At 38.1% G+C, this 20,229-nt stretch overlaps 1 protein-coding gene across 9 annotated transcripts in view; it reads right to left on the reverse strand.

Moving 5' to 3' along the window:
• The window catches only part of ASCC3 (activating signal cointegrator 1 complex subunit 3), a 508,597-nt gene that overhangs the window by 195,871 nt on the left and 292,497 nt on the right, over positions 1-20,229 (reverse strand). The window contains exon 15 of one of the 9 annotated variants that reach the window (XM_073336870.1): positions 17,357-18,751. The exons of 7 other annotated variants lie outside the window; for them this stretch is intronic. In XM_073336870.1, coding sequence (XP_073192971.1) covers positions 18,665-18,751 — 87 coding nt within the window. In that variant the 3' untranslated portion in view covers positions 17,357-18,664. Of the gene's footprint in view, positions 1-17,356; positions 18,752-19,325; positions 19,777-20,229 lie in introns of those variants that run through there. One more of the 9 variants, XM_073336869.1, reaches the window with a different exon arrangement.

A 20,229-nucleotide genomic window follows, 5' to 3' on the forward strand; every position in this document is an offset into this window, starting at 1 on the left:
AGGGCTCTCCGCAAGGTCATATATCTCATGTTGGGGCTACATTTCAGATGCTCATCATCTTTCTTTTGTATGTGTCCTTGAATCCAAAACTGCAAAACTTCTTAATCTTCCATTTTCTCATTGCTTTTACCATTATCTGTCATGTTTCACCCCATATTTTTCATAAAAATATGGTTATGACATGAATATGGCATAAGATATATTTTATGCAAGATGGGTCTTGTAAGGTATCATTGGAAAGGTTATGATTTACTGAATGTGATTATCCAATTTGTATGCATGTATCATTTCCATATCTAAAGTTACAAATATTGATTATGTAACTATTATAACTGTGTGTGTATTTGGGAGACACCCAACCAGACAAGAAGCCATCAGCTTTGATAGGCCATTAGGAAGAAACAATAAGACTTTAAAGATACGAATCTCTTTTCTTCCTGAGAGGCGTACTAGGACATATCAATGACACTACTAAGTCAGGTGGTTCTATCACCTAGTACTAAATACTACCTTGGACTTCTAGTAATTTTCTACTAAAAGGAGGGGGAGATCAAGACTGGGAAACAAAAGATTCCCACCTTATGTAAATCTTATTTAAGGCTGGGGAGTAAGGCAAACAGGACTCTTCTCCATTGCCTTCTTGCTCAAGAAGAAAGACTGCTGAAATTCCCCTAAAGAAAAAGGAACAGAGCCGGGGGAAAGGTAAGAGCTGAGTCCAGACAGACAGAGGAGTCTAGTCTAGTAAAAGAGAAATAACTGGAGCTCTGAGCTACAGAAACTCTGCATCCTGCCTAATTCAACATTTAGGGTAAAAAATTACAATTTGTAACCTATTTCTTTAGTGAATCAAGCTTAATTTGTGTGTTTTGTTTTATTTGGTTAGTAATCTGGTTTGTTCTGCTTGCTATCTCTTATAATCACTTAAAATTTAAGTTTTATAGCTAATAAGCTTATTTCTTGTTTATAACATAACCCAGTTTGTGCAATTTATAACTAGGGAAGGGGCAAGAAGTTGTGCATCTCTCTCTTCACATTGTGGGAGAGGGCAAATTTTTATGAGCTTGCGCTGTGCAGTTCTTTCTATACAGCACAAGACATTATCATCTTGGGTGTACTTTCCAGAGGGAAGCTGCACTTGAGTGTTGGGCAACTTCCTAGCTGAACCTTCCCATAGAGAACTATTTACAGCCTCTGTGTGATTCTACAGCTGGTGTTCCCTACCTGTATGTGTGTGCTGCCACAGGCCGGAAAAACTGATTCAACAAAACAGGGAGAGGGAGCCCAGGCTAGTGGAGCAGGCTGCCTCAGTGAAATCCCAGGACATCACGTGGCATTTCAGAAGGGGGGAGTCACCTGCCATACTATCAATTTGAGATTTTTTTTTTAAACAACAAATCTGACTTTCTTTGAACATAATTGTTCATTGGCTTATGTTTGTGACCAATATGTGACTTCTGAAATATTCAAACTGTTAAAATGAAATGTTGAAGCACTCAATGCACTTACTTGATCACAGATGTCACTAGGTAGTCCAGTGGAACAGTCTCAACAGTCCACTGAACTTTCTGATCCACTTCTTTTATCCCATTAAGACTAAACAATATGATATATACAATTTTGTTAAAATCTCTATCAACTACAAAAGATATTGTGATACTGTTTCATAGATTCACTTTTATTAAATAAAATGGTCCATGTAAAACCTGTAGTTCAGATCTGTTTTATGTATTGGTAAGTCAATACATTTGGTCTGGCTTTCTAAAATGTATTTAATATTATTGTTTGAAAAGTTCTGAAGTGCCAAAAGTTTGAGCAGGTAAATAAAAAGGAATAAAAATAACATTTGCTTGTGCTTAAGCTACAAGAAGAAACTTTTTTTTCAGAGCACTTTGATGCCCAAGAAGCAGAGATTCTACTCAAGATGAGCTTCTCTTCTATTTTTGTGCAGTTTGGCCCATAATAGTTAGGCCCATGGACAGTAAGATGAATTTAGCACAAACAGAAAAGAACACCGAAAGACGCAAACACCAAAACACCTTCCAAAGCTTATGCTTCACCACCATAGGGAAGTTTTCTTTTCCCATCTTGCTTATGGCAAAAATATAAAATCCCTGTTAAATACCAAAATTACACTCCTACCTACCCTTCACCCCCCAAATTGCTAAATTCAGTTTAAAAATCCAGGAAGTTATTGGTAATTAATTGGTAAAAATCAGTAAATTGTTTTTTAAAGGGATGAAATAGTAAGAGCACAACATCTCTCTTCCCTCCCACTCTTTTTTTGTTGGGGTTAGCCTCATTTTTTTCCCCAAAAAAGACAATATTGTCACATAGCACACACTATTTATAGAATATGGGGCAAATCCAGCTCACCCACTTTCATAAGCAAGCTGAGCAGGACTCAGTTCTTTATGTAAAGCATTCATTTTACCCATATTTGCAGTATATTCATTTTAACCAGATGCCAAGATCTGTACCAATAAGCATTGATGGATGGTATGATTTACTCTGAATATTGTGTAGATAAACTAAAGAAAGTAACAATAAAAAAAATAAATTAAAAAACCACTCAGCTTTGCTTAAATTACTGCTTTTCTGGGAGGTAAGGAGGAGATGGAAAGACAATTAAAATCAAAGTCACTGAATACAAACAGTTAAACAATTCTGTCAAACCATTAAGAGCAGGTTAGACAAGTACCTATCAGGGATGGTCTAGATCAGTGCTACTCAAAGTGCTGGTCTGCGGACCAGTGCCAGTCTGCGCGCACACTGGAAGAAAAAATTGCCTGTCCCCTGCATCAGATAGCTTGAGAAGCACTGGTCTAGATAATACTTAGTCCTGCCATGAATGCAGGGGACTAGACTAGATGACCTCTCGAGGTCCCTTCCAGTCCTATGATTCTGTGATTCTATGATTATCCAATTACATTATATTTTGAGAAGATTTCTGATCTTAAGAACAAAAGGTACCTGAAATTTAGTGTTTTTATTTCAACTGTTATGGAAACTATGTATTCTACACCAAAAATGAATCTAAAAGTATTTTGGAAAAAAAAATCAAATGTATTACACAGTCTGTGCTAAACAGAGGGATAAAATACTTTGTTCTGTTATCGGCCTAATATATATTTCATGTCACAGTATACATTTGTTTATTGTATTTACTTTAATTATGCCTTTAAATAGAAAATAACATTAAATACAACAAAGGAAGATAACCATCAAGTTGGATATCTATGAAAATGCACCATTTGAAATAATCAGTGGTAGAATACTTCACTTCCACAGGAGCTAACAGCCTATAAGAATATGTCTATTTCTTTTACTTAAGCACACACAATGAAAACTGTCTCAAGTGACCCAAGGGACTGAGGAAAAATAGTCACTGAATGTAGGTGATGTCCTGAGATAAAGATTAAACAGAACTGTACTCACTATATTTGGGTGTACAAGGGTGCCTAAACAGTGTGGTACAGGTTTCATTATGAATTTAAGTTTTAACATAATTGAAGACTGTCTTGCGATTCTGATGTCCAGGTAATTTGAAATTACCAATATACAGTAAATTTCATCTGTGGAACAAAATTATTATGAAGAAATTGCATTGCATATCATGGCACCTGCTTAAGGAATACGCAATGAGGCTTGGTGAAATGTGCTGGGAAAATAAGATGACTAAAAATAGAATCAAATGAAAGCAACTACAAAGTGTCAGTGTTTAGTAAAATTTCAGCTTTCAGATTCTTCCCTAGGATGTTTCTAGCACTCTAGTTCTCACCAGTACCATTTAAAAACAGACAATGAAAATAAAAGATAAAAAGAACTGAAATGATGAGTAGTGGATTATCCAATGGGCTGATGGTGCCCGTGCCATGACCAACTGGGAACCCCCGGAAAAATGGGCACCCCACCCCCAGCAGAAATCCAATCTGGGCAGCAGAAGCCCTGGCAGAAGGGCCAGGCGGGTGGGGCATGGGAATCCCCCACACTCCAATCCCCAGCTGAAGCAAGTATTATTCTGTGGTAACTTGCATCACTGAATTGATGGCCTGCACCCCCCAATCAACCTTAAAATGTATAATCTACTTAATTATACAGCCCATTTCAGTAATCTTACCAGACTTGACACTTCTGCACTGCTTCCTCATCAATCAAACAGTAAGCTGAATAAAACTCAAATCTAGCGTGACTCAGCAGGTCCCAAAAGAGTATTACCTGCTTCTGGTCAACTATACACTAAGGGCTGTCATATGCACAAAGTAAGCAAACAGGAAAAACAGAAAAAAACAAACAAACCACTGTTCCTGATAAGTTTTCAGTTATAATCTTTATTACTTTAAATTATGGTAGCTACATTTTCCGACAAATGTGAATTTCAACTAGATGGTGTCTCTTTAAAATATGTATTTCAACTTTAAACTCAGTTGGCAGACAACAAGAGGCATTTGCCACTGTGGTCTGGTGTGTCACAAAAAGAAAGGTCTGAGTATTTGGCTACTGTATACAATCTGACTGTGAAACATATAGCACCACGATCTCTGCTGCAGCCAAGATCTGCTTGGCACAGCATGGAGCATATATGTGTTTATAAGACCCGAAGGCCATAAATGAGCCAATTATGATTCTCTGAACCTGTCTGGCTCAGCCCCAGATCTGACTCTGGTTAGAGGTCCCTCAGGGCTGCTGTAAACCTACAACAGCTGTCAACAGCTCCAAAGGTACAGTCTGCACCAGTTGATAAAAGCCAGAGTACAGCTGATCTTGAGCCTGCTCCCAAAACAACCTCTTTGCTGGGGCTAGGATGGGGCAAGTGCAGGAAACGGCTACACTGCCTTTATATCAGCCAAGAACTCCACCACCCTGGGTGGATTCTCAACTGCCAGGTATCACCAGATTTTGAACCCCCGTCACCTCAAGTGATCACTTTAGATAAGCTATTACCAGCAGGAGAGTGGGGTGGGGGGAGGTATTTTTTTCATGCTTTGTGTGTATATAATAAGATCTTCTAAACTTTCCACAGTATGCACCCGATGAAGTGAGCTGTAGCTCACGAAAGCTTATGCTCAAATAAATTGGTTAGTCTCTAAGGTGCCACAAGTACTCATTTTCTTTTTGCGAATACAGACTAACACGGCTGTTACTCTGAAATTGTAAATTAAAATTGCCAGTACACAGAGACAGCCATCTGCATCTGTATATGCAAGCCTTTGCATCCTAGAAATGATGCATCTAGGAACTCCTGAAAGTAGTTTCAGTAACTAATAAAAATCTCACCAACACTTAATTCCTCTTGATTAGAATTGCAATATTTTGTAGATTTTACAGTAATAAGTAATTTGATTTTAACACAAATGTGTCTCCTCATCACAGAAAACCCCTCTTTTTTTGGAACTGACTGGCATGGTACAGGCATGGTAATACATCAGCCATTGACCAGTCCAGACCAGAGAGAAATTGCATGAATGTGAGGGAGGGAGAAAGTGAAGTTTAGTATAGTTTTAAAAGAGATTTACTGTTTATAAATGTGGAGGCTAATCACATTCTATTAAAAACATATCGTTGGATTTCAACATCTATACTTCCAATCACACTAAATAAAGTGCATATTTTAGTAACATGTTTACTACAAAATGGGCAATCACAGAAAGACTGGTAAACACAATATCCTTTAGATATCCTGAGGGGGTTGTGGTAGGTGCAATTTAAGGGAAGAAACTTAATCATATCATAAAGATGACAACTGATTCTAACAGTTTTACAAAGCTCCATAGCCTATTCTGTATTTAGGATTTAATGAGAATTTTTGTGAACAACGAAACGGGATGCTATAAGCCACAAATTATCGTATACTTGAACAGAATATTTCTGTTGAGGATTTATAAGAAAAGACTGTAAAATCATCCTAATGTCCAATCGTAGTGTAGAGAATTGATACTGATTTTAGCCTGAACAGCATCTTGCTGAAAAACTGCACACAAAAGCATAAACCAGTTTTCTGGTTTGTTCCCTGAACTCAAACATCAGTACTGCTATCAAACAGACGTAGTTGTAGTCTGGAAAAGCATTCTAGAAACAGATTTGCAATCCCGCAGTTTTTAGAATTAGAACAGATATTCATGGGACAGGTTCCCAGCAATGAATGTGTGCATGGCAATCTATAGTAGCTTATGATAGGTAAAATTGAATATATGATCAGGCCCATAGATTATAAACAGGGATCCTAGTTTTCCATAATTAAAAAGAAATTATCAGATTAAAAAAAAAACAGGATTAAAATGAAATGCTGAACTTTAGTTTCCCTAGCCACAATATATATAGGTATCAGTTGAACACAATGTTTTATGGATAGATTTACAATTAAGCTTACCAAGCTTATCAATTATTATAATAAAATAAAATGAATAGAATTTCAATTTGTAATCTATAGCCTTGCTGCGTACAGTACAGTACATTACCATCAACATGAAATTTGTCCTCACCAAACTCAGTGACAGTCTTTAGGGGGTGATTTTTACAGTTTTCGGCATCTTTTCATAACTTTAATTACTCATGTCTAGAGGCTGAAGTGAAATTTGAGATGCATTAAAACATGAACCTCTATACGCCAGAAGTAGTTTATTGGAGTATGTTTAGCTACGTACATTTAAAGAACATTCAAAAATCAACCACAAGAGGGGGAGGTTGCACACACTGAGTAAGTGACACTGGTGCTCTCAGTACATTTATATTAACTATTAACTAATGTTTTTATTTTTTCACAAAATGTAAAAACTAAAGATTCTCTGTAAAAATGCAAATTTTGTGTTTTTCCATGGCAAATAGATTTCTAGGATACCTGACTATGACAAAACAATTCCTCCCTTCTAACTTTCAAATCATATTGTAGAAAAGATATTCACTTGCCATAGTGCTGTGGAAGTCAGAGCTCCCAGACATCCCTGTGGCCCAGACACACTTGGGCCACAATTTTTAATTTTTATTTAATTAAGAATTAAATAAATGGTCTGATTTTCAGAGATGCTAAGCACCTGCAGTTGACAACAGAGTTCAGTACGTATGCTATCCGCTCTTATCCTTGTCAACTCATTACCAAAACACTGAGGTTGGGGAGAGATTTTTATAAAGAAACAACATATTTAAAAAAATTATTTATGTATTCATGTCAGTTAAAAGGATGCTGACAGTAGGAACTATTTGGAATCACCCTCTTTACTACATATATAGTATCATTTTGATACACTTGAGTAGACAGAAAATTTTTAGGTACTGGTATACAATCTGCCCCTTTTGTCTCTGAATCTGTTTTTTTTTTAAATCTCCATATTCAAGAATTCTAATTTTGAAATATGATTTCTACAAGAATTAAGAAGCAACTTAACTAATTAAACATCCCTCCTAGGAGTAGATTATTGACTAGCAGTTGCAGTAACATATACTCTGTCCATTTTAAAAGGATGGTGAATAATTAGGAACGGTTCAGCCAAGAGCCACAAGAATGATTTGAGTTCTGGAAAATGTGCCTTACATGAGAGACTTAAGCATCTCAATTAATATAGCAAAGATAAGGTTAAAAAAGAGATCATATATCTGGGGACAAGATTTCTGAAAACAGAATTCTCTTTAAAGTATCAGAAAAAGGCATAACAAGAGCCAATAGCTGAAAATTAAAGCAGTTAAATTCAAACTGGATGTTAGGTAATTTTTTTTTTTTTTTTTTAACAGTGATGTTAATTACTCATTGAACTCAATTGAAAAACACCAAGGGAAGTGGTGGATTCTCCATTACTTGAAGTCTTTAAATCAAGTCAGGATGTCTTCCTAACAAATGTGGTCTAGTTCAACCAGTAATTTTTGTGCTTGATACAGAATTACTGAATGAAATTCTATACTCAGTAGTACGTAGGCGGTCAGAGTAGATGATCATAACAGAATCCATATTTGTTTGACTTCTGTAGACTATTAAAACTGGATACAATAACATCTTAATATTAATGAATGAAGAAAACAAGACGACTAGTATAAGATATACATCTATTATTTTATCTACATTTTTAATCACCCAATTAGTCAATTGTATATATTTAAGAAATATTTCTTTCCCTAATTGCAAAAATCCTGAGCATAGGAAAAAAGACTCAGGGGGAAAAAAAGTATGTGCCATATGTTGTGAGCTAAGACTACTAAGGTCTAACTTTGGTGCTTAAATTGGGCACCTAAATCATCATGCACACAACTAAATGGGGAGCTTGATTAGCAGAGATATTGAGCATCATAATTCTCACGGTAATCAATGAGTGTTGGGGATGCTCGGAAACTCTAAAAACCAAGCTACTTATTTGGGCAGCTCCTTGCGGTGTCTTAATTTATAGAGCAATAATATAATATGTTAAAAAGAACAATGGCTTTGTTCTGAATATCCCAAACTGTTTGTATGTGATTCTTAGAACATACATGTTTTGGATGATCTCCCTGAAAATTTATATAGTATTTTATATACTAAAATCTTACACAAAATATAAATTTAGGACATTAAAACTCAGGGCAATTTACATTTAAAATACTGTATTATCGCTTTATAAATTGATTCGAATGTAGCTGGAAAAGCAGTTCCCCAAAAAGCCACTTTGAAATTGGCATACTTGAGTTTTGAATTAGATTTTTAAAACAGACACGCTTTGTTATTTTAATGTGATGAAGAAACACATTGCTTAGCAGGATAGGACACCTTATAAGATCACCCATGCAGATGTAAAGGATAAGGAGCTTTTGTGTACCTCTCTCTTTGGAAAAGGAAAACAATGGTGTGAAAAACATGTCCTTGGTTTCAACTAAAAAACAAATGAATGGTAGCTGTAATGTTTTGTCTATACAGAATTATTTAATTCCTATATGTAACAGACTGCATTTAAGATGACAAACGTTTCTCATAAATATGTGATTATTCCTTTATTAAAAAGCTAAGCATATCCTTTGTTTATTTTAAACATACATGGTTTTATGCACAAAGGACTTTAATAAGCACACATTATATCCCCTAAAAAGTGCAAATGTGCACCCTAATTATTCCTAGACACTAAGGACCCTGGACAAGCAGAGAAAATACTAATTCTAAAGAGGCACTACTATAAAAAAAGTCTACAGGGATAAAATTGCATTGGACCAATGAGCAACTTTGACATACCCAGGATACAAAACAGACTAATGAATATTTGTGTCACCTTTGCGCTGCAACCTTAGGTGCCTTACAATGCCTGCTGAAGAAGCTCCCACCTGGGTCACTCAAATAGCCTTCCAGCATGCAAGCCACACCCTGAGTGCCTGTGTGTAAATGCAGCCTTCCAGCCACACTTGGGTTACAGTCTGACTCTCACCAGACTTGGTTATACCGCAGGGTGACACCAACACATCCCCTGTCCCAGATTTCCTCCGAGAAATGTGTGTCCTGTGCTGCCTTTGCCCTCTTCTGTACAATACAAGCTTATATAAAGTCCATCATTTAATTAATAGAAATGATATGCACATAACTTGCCACCCCATATGGAGCATCTCAAACACTTCATTTCAAACACGCTGGATCAGATAAAACCAGTTTATACTAGATTAGAGAAGAATAGATTTTAAGTGAATAGAAGTCATGAGGCATAAATATCAGAAATGATTACAAGAAAAATAAAGATAAAATGCAACTAATGACTAACTTAAACTATGTCAAGTTCAAAGTAAAGTTTTTCTCACCACAGTCTCTCAAACAGGCTTACTGGCCACACTTCTTAGGCCAGGACCTCTTCTTCTGTTTAATGGCTGCTTCCTTTGTTCCTTTTGGTGCAGTGAAACAATGGACAGAGAGCGAGGAGGAGGGGGGCCCTTGGGGTGTCTGCCCCTTCCTTTTATAGTCCTTTCTCAACTTTAAGAAGCATCCCCAGCTTGGAGCATGGCAATAGGCAGTCTCTAAAATGTAGATTTTTCATGCACACTCCCTTTCCTGCCCCTCAAAATGGCCATTTAACAGGTAATGGCGCTTTAGCCTTGTTTACAACTGGCTGAGGCATCAGCTTGCCCTTTGTCTCTGAGGAAGCGGTTTGATCACTCCCCAGACTTAGAACATATTTTAGTAATACCATACAGTGGAATCTTATAACTTTACTTACAAAGTTGCCACATTTATTTTACTAGGACAATAATGAGTACCAAATTATGAGTTTTCAAAGTATACCTCACCAGTCAAACTTTATACAAAGATAACTATAATAGAGGACCACAGGTATATTCTGTCACAGCAAGTATTTGATTTTTATTCAGCTTTGAAATGTTTTTTTCAATAGCACAACATTATAGAATATATAGTAACAAAATTAGGTAAGTAGCTATGAAGCAAAATAAAAGCAATCCTTCTTAAAACAAACAAATATATTATCATCAATATGTTTAGCTGGAGCTTTTCTTTGCTGATCTGTTCACTCAGCCTCAAATTAAACAATTCTAAGCTTCCAAAAGTATGTTGCTAACACTTTCTCACTCAGCAAAGTGAAAAGGTTATAAAGAAAATCCTTATTTTCCATTTTCACTCATCATGAGAGAGAACACTTTTTAAAAAAAAACAACACTATGAAATGGCAGAATTCATTACAACTTCATATCCAGCTAAAACTTGGCATTTAAATACCAAAGTGCAGAGGGGAAAATGTACTAAAGCTAATAGAAGCATTAAACTCTTGCACTTCAGAACAAGGTTACATTTGAGTGAAGTCTTTGACACATTGTATTGCATATATATTTTTATTATTTTCTTAAGTGATAGTTAAAACTTTGAATACAAGAGCAAAAATAAAACTTTTCCCTATACTCCAGCACACCAGAGCTTCTTTTCCTCCTCTTTTGTCTCCCATGGCATTGAAAATGTCATTACATTTTCACTAATGAAGGAACAACTGGGTACCTTCAGAGGAAAACATTATTTCCTCTTAGTAAAGACTTGCTGTTTGTTAACAGCTTGGTTCTAACTTATACAGCACACTGCTGCTATCAGGTAGTAATTAGATGAACGTCTTTAACGTACTAAATTGGAATTTGTTGGAATATAAACATCTGTGATTCCCTACTACCTGGAAAGATAGCCAATGCACCCTGTTAATCATACTTTGCACCTGGGAGGGTGAGGAGCTAACTGGCTCCCTACCAGAGGCGGCGGAACTAAGCCTTAAGAAGCTCAGTTGAGGGAGATTCTCCAGAAGAGACAGGTCTCACTGGCTCAGAGAAGCCTAGTGTTAGCATAACAGCTGGGGTTAATGTGGGCAGCACACTACAGGGGGATTGTAGGCTCCCGCAGGGGAAGCCCCAAGATAGGGCCGGTGTAAGTATGCAGAGAGGACTTCAGTAGCCCAGGGGTCAGGAGAAGTATCCAGATTCATCTTGTCTTGTTTGTGATACCCCAGAAGAGGTTTGAACTTGGTGGCTTGGCTGGAGAACTGAGCTTCAGAAGACCTAGAGTCAGAGGCAGGCAGGCAGCTAGCAGGAAGCACTGAAGATGGAGATAGCAGCAACATCCAGCACCAACGCAAGCGAACACTCCAAGGGTGAGAGCCTTACCACAACATCTCCTAATTTAGCATTAACCAACTGCAGACCTTGTTAAGCAATGTGACCATATAAAGCCAACTTCTCTAACAGTATAAATTTGCACAGCTCTATGGAAGGCAAATGAGGTCTGCCAATTTCCCTCAGAAGAGATTTTGGTCCCAAACTATTTCCAGTATCTAATCTGGTATCTGCCAATTTACCCACCTTGAGGGTAACAGGTAAACCAATGAGGCTATCCAGAAGGAAATAGTGTCCTGGCCATGCAGAAGGAAACACAAGATGCAGGGGATGTGGTTTAATTAGGCCACAATTTTATTAACATACCTGGAAATGCCCAGCAATAAGTTTTAGGGATCAGGTCATCATTCTCTCCTAAATAGTTTTCACCTATTTGGGAGGGCTGCCATCAGCCATCCCCCTTCCTAACCTGGGACTCCGCCGCTCTTCTTTTGTATGAGGGTTAACAGGCTGGAATAAAAGGTTTTTTCCCTCCATCCTATCCCAGATGTTAGGAGGCCAAACCCATCTCCCTTTTTCTGACTTCCTTATGGGCTGCCTCCCCCTAAATCCACCTCCAACTCCTGTTTATCAGGGAACCATATCAGTAATGAGTACCCAGAAAGGACACCTGGTATTTCTGACCTATCCTCCAGGTTAACCCACTTGGTCCTTACACTGTGATGGAGAAGGCGAAAAAACCACCCCACCTCTGACAATCTGACAGTCGGGAAAAATTCCTTCCCAGATCGACAAGAAAACAGGCAACTAGTACTGGGCTCACCACAGATTATAAAAGCCAGGTCCTACTCTGGCTGCATTGCTGGAAGGGTGGTTGCTGCTGAGCCATGACAAATGAGAGAAGAGCATAGCTTTGGAATGGTTATAAATACCTGCTCCCCTCTCCCCCGGTGTACATTCTGGGTCAGTGCCCCACCCACCTGGTCCAGCCACTTCCTGTTCCCCCCTCGACTCCACTCTGGTAAGTACCCCATTCCCTTCCCTCATAACCCAAATGCAGTAGAGACCCCCTAAAAGAGTCCCAACTCCTTTTTTTCTGCCATCTAGAAAGACCAACCACATTCAGTTGTGGTGAGCACAATGTCACGAACTGGCATGGCAGCAGCTGTATTTACCAGCTTAAATAAGATTTGGTCATTGAAAATCTACAATTTAAAGACTAAACTATGAATCTTCAACTGAATGTTATTTTATTTTTAACGTATGGATGAGAAAGCTGGAAACCCACCGAAGGTACACACAGGTGTCTAAATACATACAAAAACAAATGCCTTAGAAAAATACTAGGTATTAAATGGAGTATATTTATAACAAATGCCAAGATTCAACAAAGTTCAACAGCCCCTTATCTCTAAAATTACCCAGAAAAGAAGATGGAAATATTTGGATCGTGTGGTAAGAGTAGTAATTTCCTTTCATAAAACAGAATGGCTAATGCTAAGTTTTCAAATGGGATTTGCTCTCATAGTATACTCTCATCAGAAAGTCTCTAAAAAGGATATTCTTTTATTCATCTGACAGCTTTATTGACAGAAATCTCCTTTCTTTTGGGATAGTATACTGATCTTCACTAATCTACTTAAGGATACTGAAGAATTTCCAAAGTTGGGCACCCGGAGTGCATGTACACCCACAGTGAATATCCATTGGGACCAGCACTCAAAGAAGAATTCCTTGCCATTGTGGTACTGTATACTTAAAACTAGAAAAGATTTCACCGTGACTCCAGAACTTCCCTCCAACTTGATGATCTGTGGCTTCGTGCTTCAGCTCACTGATGAAGTCAGAGTATTGAAAAGTTCCTCAAAGTGTTTGCCCTTCTTAATTACATAACATCGGTCTTTACTGGGTTATGTTTAAGTTAAATACTCTTAACTTCCATATTGACTGCAAGAACTTTAAAATACCTTAATTTCTAAACTAAAAAGAAAATTGTAATAATTATAAAACAAATATGGAATTTCAATATTCATTGTGCATTTGAAATTTAATGCAGCCTAATGTATTTGGATACAAATCCATTTTATTGTTTTTAACAACACATCAAATACTGGATGTTGTTAATAAAATAAAAATAAAATGAGAATTTGCATGGAAATAATTACATGTCAAACAAATGGGCATATAGCAAATATTTGATGGTCTCTAAAAATTCATTTCCTAATCATTTTAAAACATTTGAGAGACAATTAAGTGAATTAGTGGGACTGCTTTTGAGTTTTAAAGGGCGGGGGGAGGGCAAAGGCTACAAAATGCTATGGACTGTACTTATTTCAGCTCGGTGGTATCCTTTAGTAAAGTTCACCTATGCCTATTTGGTCCAGGCTGGAAGATGAATGATGCAGGTATTACTTCTGTTTTAAGTTACACTGAAAACTGAGTGTTTAGGATTTCTTGAAATTTTTTCTCTCTGAGAGCTCTTTAAATTCAAATGAGTTTAAGAAGAAAATCTATTATTTTCCTCTCCATCTTCTTCGTTCCCATTTCTCTAACAAGCTGAATCCTATGAATCAGTGGTTTTCAAACTTACTTAATCACAGACGCTCCCCGTCTCTGTGGTGGTTTACGCCCCACTTCTGCCACACGAGCACACATACAGATACAAAATAATCAACATGCAACTTTCACTAAATATTAAAAACAGTAAGGCATTGATTCAAACAGGGCCAACAATCCATTGTAATAAGAGCAAAAGCAAAACTGCAATTGTTGTCAATGCTAACAATTAAATGTGCACACCATGGCGTAACAAACGGATTAACGTACAGCTAGCAATGGATTTGTATAATGCTATTCAAGATTAACAGAAATCTGTCAAAACACACAGCACCATCTAGAGTCAAATGCACAGAGACATTTGAAGACTTGATATGTCTGGAGGAATCTGCTTTATTAGTTATTCATTGCTGTGGGTAAAATGTATGCAGTAATTCCCCCCCAAAGAAACCATAGTAAGAGAACCAAAAAAGAACCACCATGGCTAAGCAACACAGTAAAAGTAGCAGTGAGAAGCAAAAAGGCATCCTTTAAAAAGTTGAAGTTTATAGAAAGGAGCATAAACACTGGCAAACAAAGTGTAAAATATAATCAGGAAGGCCAAAAATGAATTTGAAGAACATTTGAAGAACAAATTTGAAGAATTTGAGTCTAAAGACTCAAAAAGTAATCACATTTTTTTTTTAAAAAGTACATCAGAAGCGGGAAGCCTGCTAAACAACCAGTGGGGCCACAGGACGATTGAGATGTTAAAGGAGCACTCAAAGATGATAAGGCCATTGCAGAAAAACTAAATGAATTCTTTGCATCGGTCTTCTCTGTTGAGGATGTGAGGGAGATTCCCAAACCTGAATCTTTTTTTTTAGGTGACAAATCTGAGAAACTGTCCCAGATTGAGGTGTCATTCGAGGAGGTTTTGGAACAAATTGATAAATTAAACAGTAATAACTTACCAAAACAAGATGGTATTCACCCAAGAGTTCTGAAAGAACTCAAATGTGAAATTGCAGAACTAGTAACTGTGTGGTTTGTAGCCTATCATTTAAATCAGCTTCTGTACCAAATGACTGGAGGATAGCTAATATGACGCTTTTTAAAAAAAAATAAAAAACAAGACACTGGGAATGGGTGACAGGGTATGGATCACTTGATGATTACCTGTTCTGTTCATTCCCTCTGGGGCACCTGGCATTTGCCACTGTCGGAAGACAGGATACTAAGCTAGATGGACCATTGGTCTGACTTAGTATGGCTGTTCTTATGGTTTTTTTTTTACACTGCATGCCTCTTCCAGCAGCATGTAGATATAAACAGAGGTAGCCCTCCTAGCATGGGTTTAAATAGCAGCATACATCCACGCTTAGGATGGCAAAGACATGCCTGAAGTATGTGGTTATGTACCAGAGTACATGCCCTACATGGCTCTTAACTCACCCATGCAGTGAGTCCCTGTCTATACTGCTATTTTTAGCAGTGTAGTATCCCGCTGACTCCTTGTAGCTAGAGCCCTTCCTGCTGCAGGGAAAGACTTCAGCAATGAGAAAAGTCTCCACCAACTCCCTGTTGCTGGAGACTTTCCTTGCGTCAGGGAAAACTTGACAGTGGGGAGCTGCTGAAGCCTTTCACTGTCATGTAGCTACACACCACAGTATGGACAGAGCTTGCTTTTCACTGTGGTGTGTTGCTACACATACCCTACATGCTGACACCAGTGGTTTATACTGTATTCTATGGCTACGTCTACATCCAAGTTATATTTACTGAAAAACAAATACGACAGGGAAGTAAAACCTGTTGTTGGGGTTCTGAAAACACCTCTTTTAGCAACTGGAGAAAGGAATATATACATGGTTTCACTAACATATATTCCCCAAATCTTTCACAAGTTGTACATCAAATTTAAAAACAATAGAAATGACCATTCCAAGGAGATGAAGGCAATGAGCTGAATACACCTATACCTAAAAATATGCATAAGATTTACATTTTAGTTTCTAAAAGTAGATTAAAAATATATACTATTCTTGTTCGTCTACTAATAAAAACTAATATGCATAAGTAGAGAGAAGAGGTATTATGGAAATGCACTTGAATCTAGGACAGCATAAAATGTGTTCACTAATTTCATTATTAGCTACAGACATAAAGTTTGTGAATATTTTATTAAACTATTTATCTAATTACAGTATGTTTTCTGAAATAAATAAATAAATAAATAAATAAGTTTTGCTTTATATTTTACAGTAAATGCCAAACACAAAAACATGGCAGAAGTAATGCATTGCATTTTTCAGATATTGTTTACTATATTCTTAATCTGGAAACATACCAACTCCAGCCCACATCCACATTAAGTCCCTGGTCTTATTCACATGAATTCAATGGAAACACTTATGTGAGAAAGGATTACTTACATGAGTAATGGTTGCAGAATGGCCCTTGATATATTCATACAGTTGAAGAGCAACTGTATATTTGCATGAATTCACAAATTAATTCCTTCATGTATTTTAAATTTAACAGTGCTGTTTATCATACAATAATAAACTTAATAGTAAAACCTAGATATTTCAAATATGCTACTCATCTTTTATAGTACGTAATACTATCTAAAATAATCACCTGATATTGTTAGACCATTTACATTATTCTACATGTTTAGACACTTCCTGTCTCAATCTGTATTCATCACACAGCTTTAAAATGAAATATTGTATGCAAATATTCAAACACATTTCCAAGAATGATTAATAATATTTTTAATATGATAGTCGCTGTGTGACAGGTTTTACAGACTTCCAAGAATTCCCAGCCCTGTCCATTGAAATTTTTTGAGCACCAGAATAAAATAGTTGAATTCTGATAAAGTTCCTTTCTTATTTTGGTATTTGTTTTATTAATTTCCCTTCTCAAAAAGCTGAGGTAGTAAAATGAAACCCATAGTGTCTTGTTAAACTACAGTATGTAAAATTAATCTTCATATGACTCATATATTTTACCAATTACTTTTCATATTGTACAGTTTCTATAAGCCTTCAGAGAAAAGAGAAGAGTAAGAAATATTTTCCCTACTACAATAATGCTACCTTAGAGTCAATTAAATAAGAGGGTTATATGAAACATCACAGAAGGACTTCCCAGATTTTTAATCACTATGAAGAACATTTTTTTTTTGCTTTATTACAAAAATTAAAGAAGGTATGTACAAGGACTTTCATATAAATCTTTTAAAACAAAATCAGCTTATTTACAATCTTTTTGCACAGATAAACATTTGGGCCTGCAATCCTCAAACAATTCAAATTTTGATTTAAAATAGATGTTTGGATTCAGTCCAAACAAATGGATATTTAACACCTAAACAGTGAAACAGCAGGAGGACTCGCTATCACAAATTATTTCAGTGTCTTCTGTATTTAAATATGATGGATAAATACACTAAGAGAACAGAAGGAGCTGTTTCAGACACTACACCAACCACCTAACCCTAATCAGCATTCACAAATGTTTTGATCTAAATGTACCACTGTTAATTTATATCATAGGGGTCACCTTAACAGTCTGTACAAGCTCAGCTGACTCCCTCGGCATTACTATACATTCCAAATAATAATAATAATAATAAAAAAAATCTGTATAGTCTCTAACTTTCCTATACTATCACTGAAAAAAGAAGCAGGTTATACAATGAAGAGTTAGAGGGAGGTCTAATACAGCACAATTATTTTCACTGAAAAAATTGCGACAGAATTGGGTGCACAAGTGAGCATTCTCAGCCAAATGAATCACATAGAGCATGCCTCAACCTGGCAAATTATCTTCCAACTTCCACTCGCAATAAAGTTGCATGTCTTGAACTATACAAGCTACACTCTGTTGTACAAGGGGAAAATATGTTTTGTATATATTAAAAAAAAATCTTTTGTCTGAACAACTTTAGTACCTCCATGCTTTGGAGCAGGGACCAGAAATTTGGCAGAGTGCGTGGCTTTTGTGTAAGGCATGTGCCTGTTGTTGTCCCTGTGAAAACCTGCCAAAATTTGGCCCAGTTATAAGCCTTTGAAAAAATCACAGTTCGCATATTCTCAGTAGAGACTTCAATATTAGCTAAGATTTCTGATGATTCTGTCCTCACTGAGCATGCTCGTACCTCTTGTAGTACACTCTTGTACCTAGTGCTGATCAGACTGTGCATATACCATCCCCAGAGACCAAATGAGTGTGTAATCACTGGTGTGCATGTGCTGATCCACATCAAATACGAGTTGTTACAGCCCCAAGCTACAGAATCTTGTCTCATTAGCTCAAGTTGTAGCAGCTCATCCGTTTGGCTCTGGAGGTCCCTCGTTCAAACCTTAGTGTGTTGGCCAAGAGGACCGGAATCACACAGACTTCAGCTCCTCTAAGTCCCTAGTGCAGACCAGACTGCATACGTGCCATCCTAACAGAGCAACTGAACGTGATCCCTCTGGCATAGGCCTAGAGGGGAGAAAAGCTGGACTTTTCCTGTAATGGCTGCTCCAAACTGGGCTGGGACTGGAACGGAGAGAAGGGACCTGTCTCTCCTGTGCTTTCAGTGACCCTCTTGCTCGTGCCCCAGGCAATGTGGAGGAGGAGGAGGAAGCCATCTGATCCGAATGCAGAGGGGGCAAAAGCCAGACTGTATGGGGGTGGGAGAAGTAAATTGGGATAAGGAATCTGGTGAGTAGAGTTCCCAACCTTTCTAATTGCAGAAAACTGAACACCCTTGCCCCACCCCTTTCCTGAGGCCCCCGCTTCTGCGAGTCCCTCACCCCCCGCTCACTCCTTCTCCCCTTCCTCTGTCACTCACTCGCTCATTTTAACCAGGCTGGGACAGGCGGTTGGGGTGAGAGAGAGGTGAGGGCTCTGGCTGGTTGTGCGAGCTCTGGGGTGGGGCAAGAAATGAGGGGTTCAGGGTGTGGGAGGGGACTCTGGGCTGGGACATGAGGTTGGGGTGTGTGTGGGGGGGTGCGGGCTCTGGGAAGGAGTTTGAGTGTGGGAGGGGGTTCTGAACTGGGGCAGGGGGTTGGGGCTCAGGAGCGGGTTTGGGGTATGGGCTCTTGGTGGTGCTGCTGACCTCAGGCAGCTCCCAGAAAGTGATTGCCATGTCTCTCTGGCTCCTAGGTGGAGGGGCGACCAGGTGGCTCTGCGCGCTGCCCCTGCCTGCAGGAGCCACCCCCACAGCTCCCATTGGCTGCAGTTCCCGGCCAATGGGAGATGCAGAGCTGGTGCTCAGGTTGGCAGGGACAGCACGCAAAGACCCCCCGGCCACGCTTCTGCCTAGGAGCCAGATGAACATGCCGCCACTTTTGGGAGCCCTGCGGAGCCGGTCATGGAGCCTGCCTGCCCTGCTGAGGCCAACCAGAGTTTTAGGGACCCAGTCAGCTGTGCTGACCAGAGCCACCAGGGTCCCTTTTCAACCAGGCATTCCAGTTGAAAACCGGACCCCTGGCAATCCTACTAGTGGTGACCAAGGGCTGTGGGGAGCCTGGAGGGGGAGAGAAACAGGAGAACAGTGGGTTGAAGAGACTGGAACTGAGACCTAAAGTGGGAAGGGGAGGCTGGAACTGTTTGGGCAAGGAAAATGGGACTAGGGATTAGTCTGTGGAGAGGGAAGAGAGATCTGACAAGGAGATGAGACGTGATGAGGAAAAGCAGGGAGTCCTGTGGAAACAATAGAATGTGATTATGCAATTAAAGACTGTATCAAAATACAGATGCACAAGGGGGAAAAGCAAGGTTGCACAGGCAAGCTTATTCCTTAATTTTGGAATTTCTTAACTTCTATGTGCTTGCTTGACTTTGCAACCTTAATAATGTTCTTTTAATGTATTTTTTTGCTATATATATATAAAATTTGTAGATTAAACACTATACATTATAATTTTAATCTGTTGCCTGTCTAGTTTGATAAACTCCATTTTCAAATGCTGTCAATCTGTCACCTTTTATGAGCAAATAATCTATTAAATGTATTTTAAAAAAATATCATAAAAAACCCCATTCTAGTTATCCCCTCATATTTCCTAAAAGACTTTTGCTGTACAAATCTAACCACAGAAAGCACAAGATTAGTTTTGGATGTTACAGAGAAAACCTGTCACAGACAGGAAATTA

Source organism: Lepidochelys kempii, chromosome 3, assembly GCF_965140265.1.
Source record: "Lepidochelys kempii isolate rLepKem1 chromosome 3, rLepKem1.hap2, whole genome shotgun sequence".
NCBI classification, from domain to species: Eukaryota; Metazoa; Chordata; order Testudines; family Cheloniidae; genus Lepidochelys; species Lepidochelys kempii.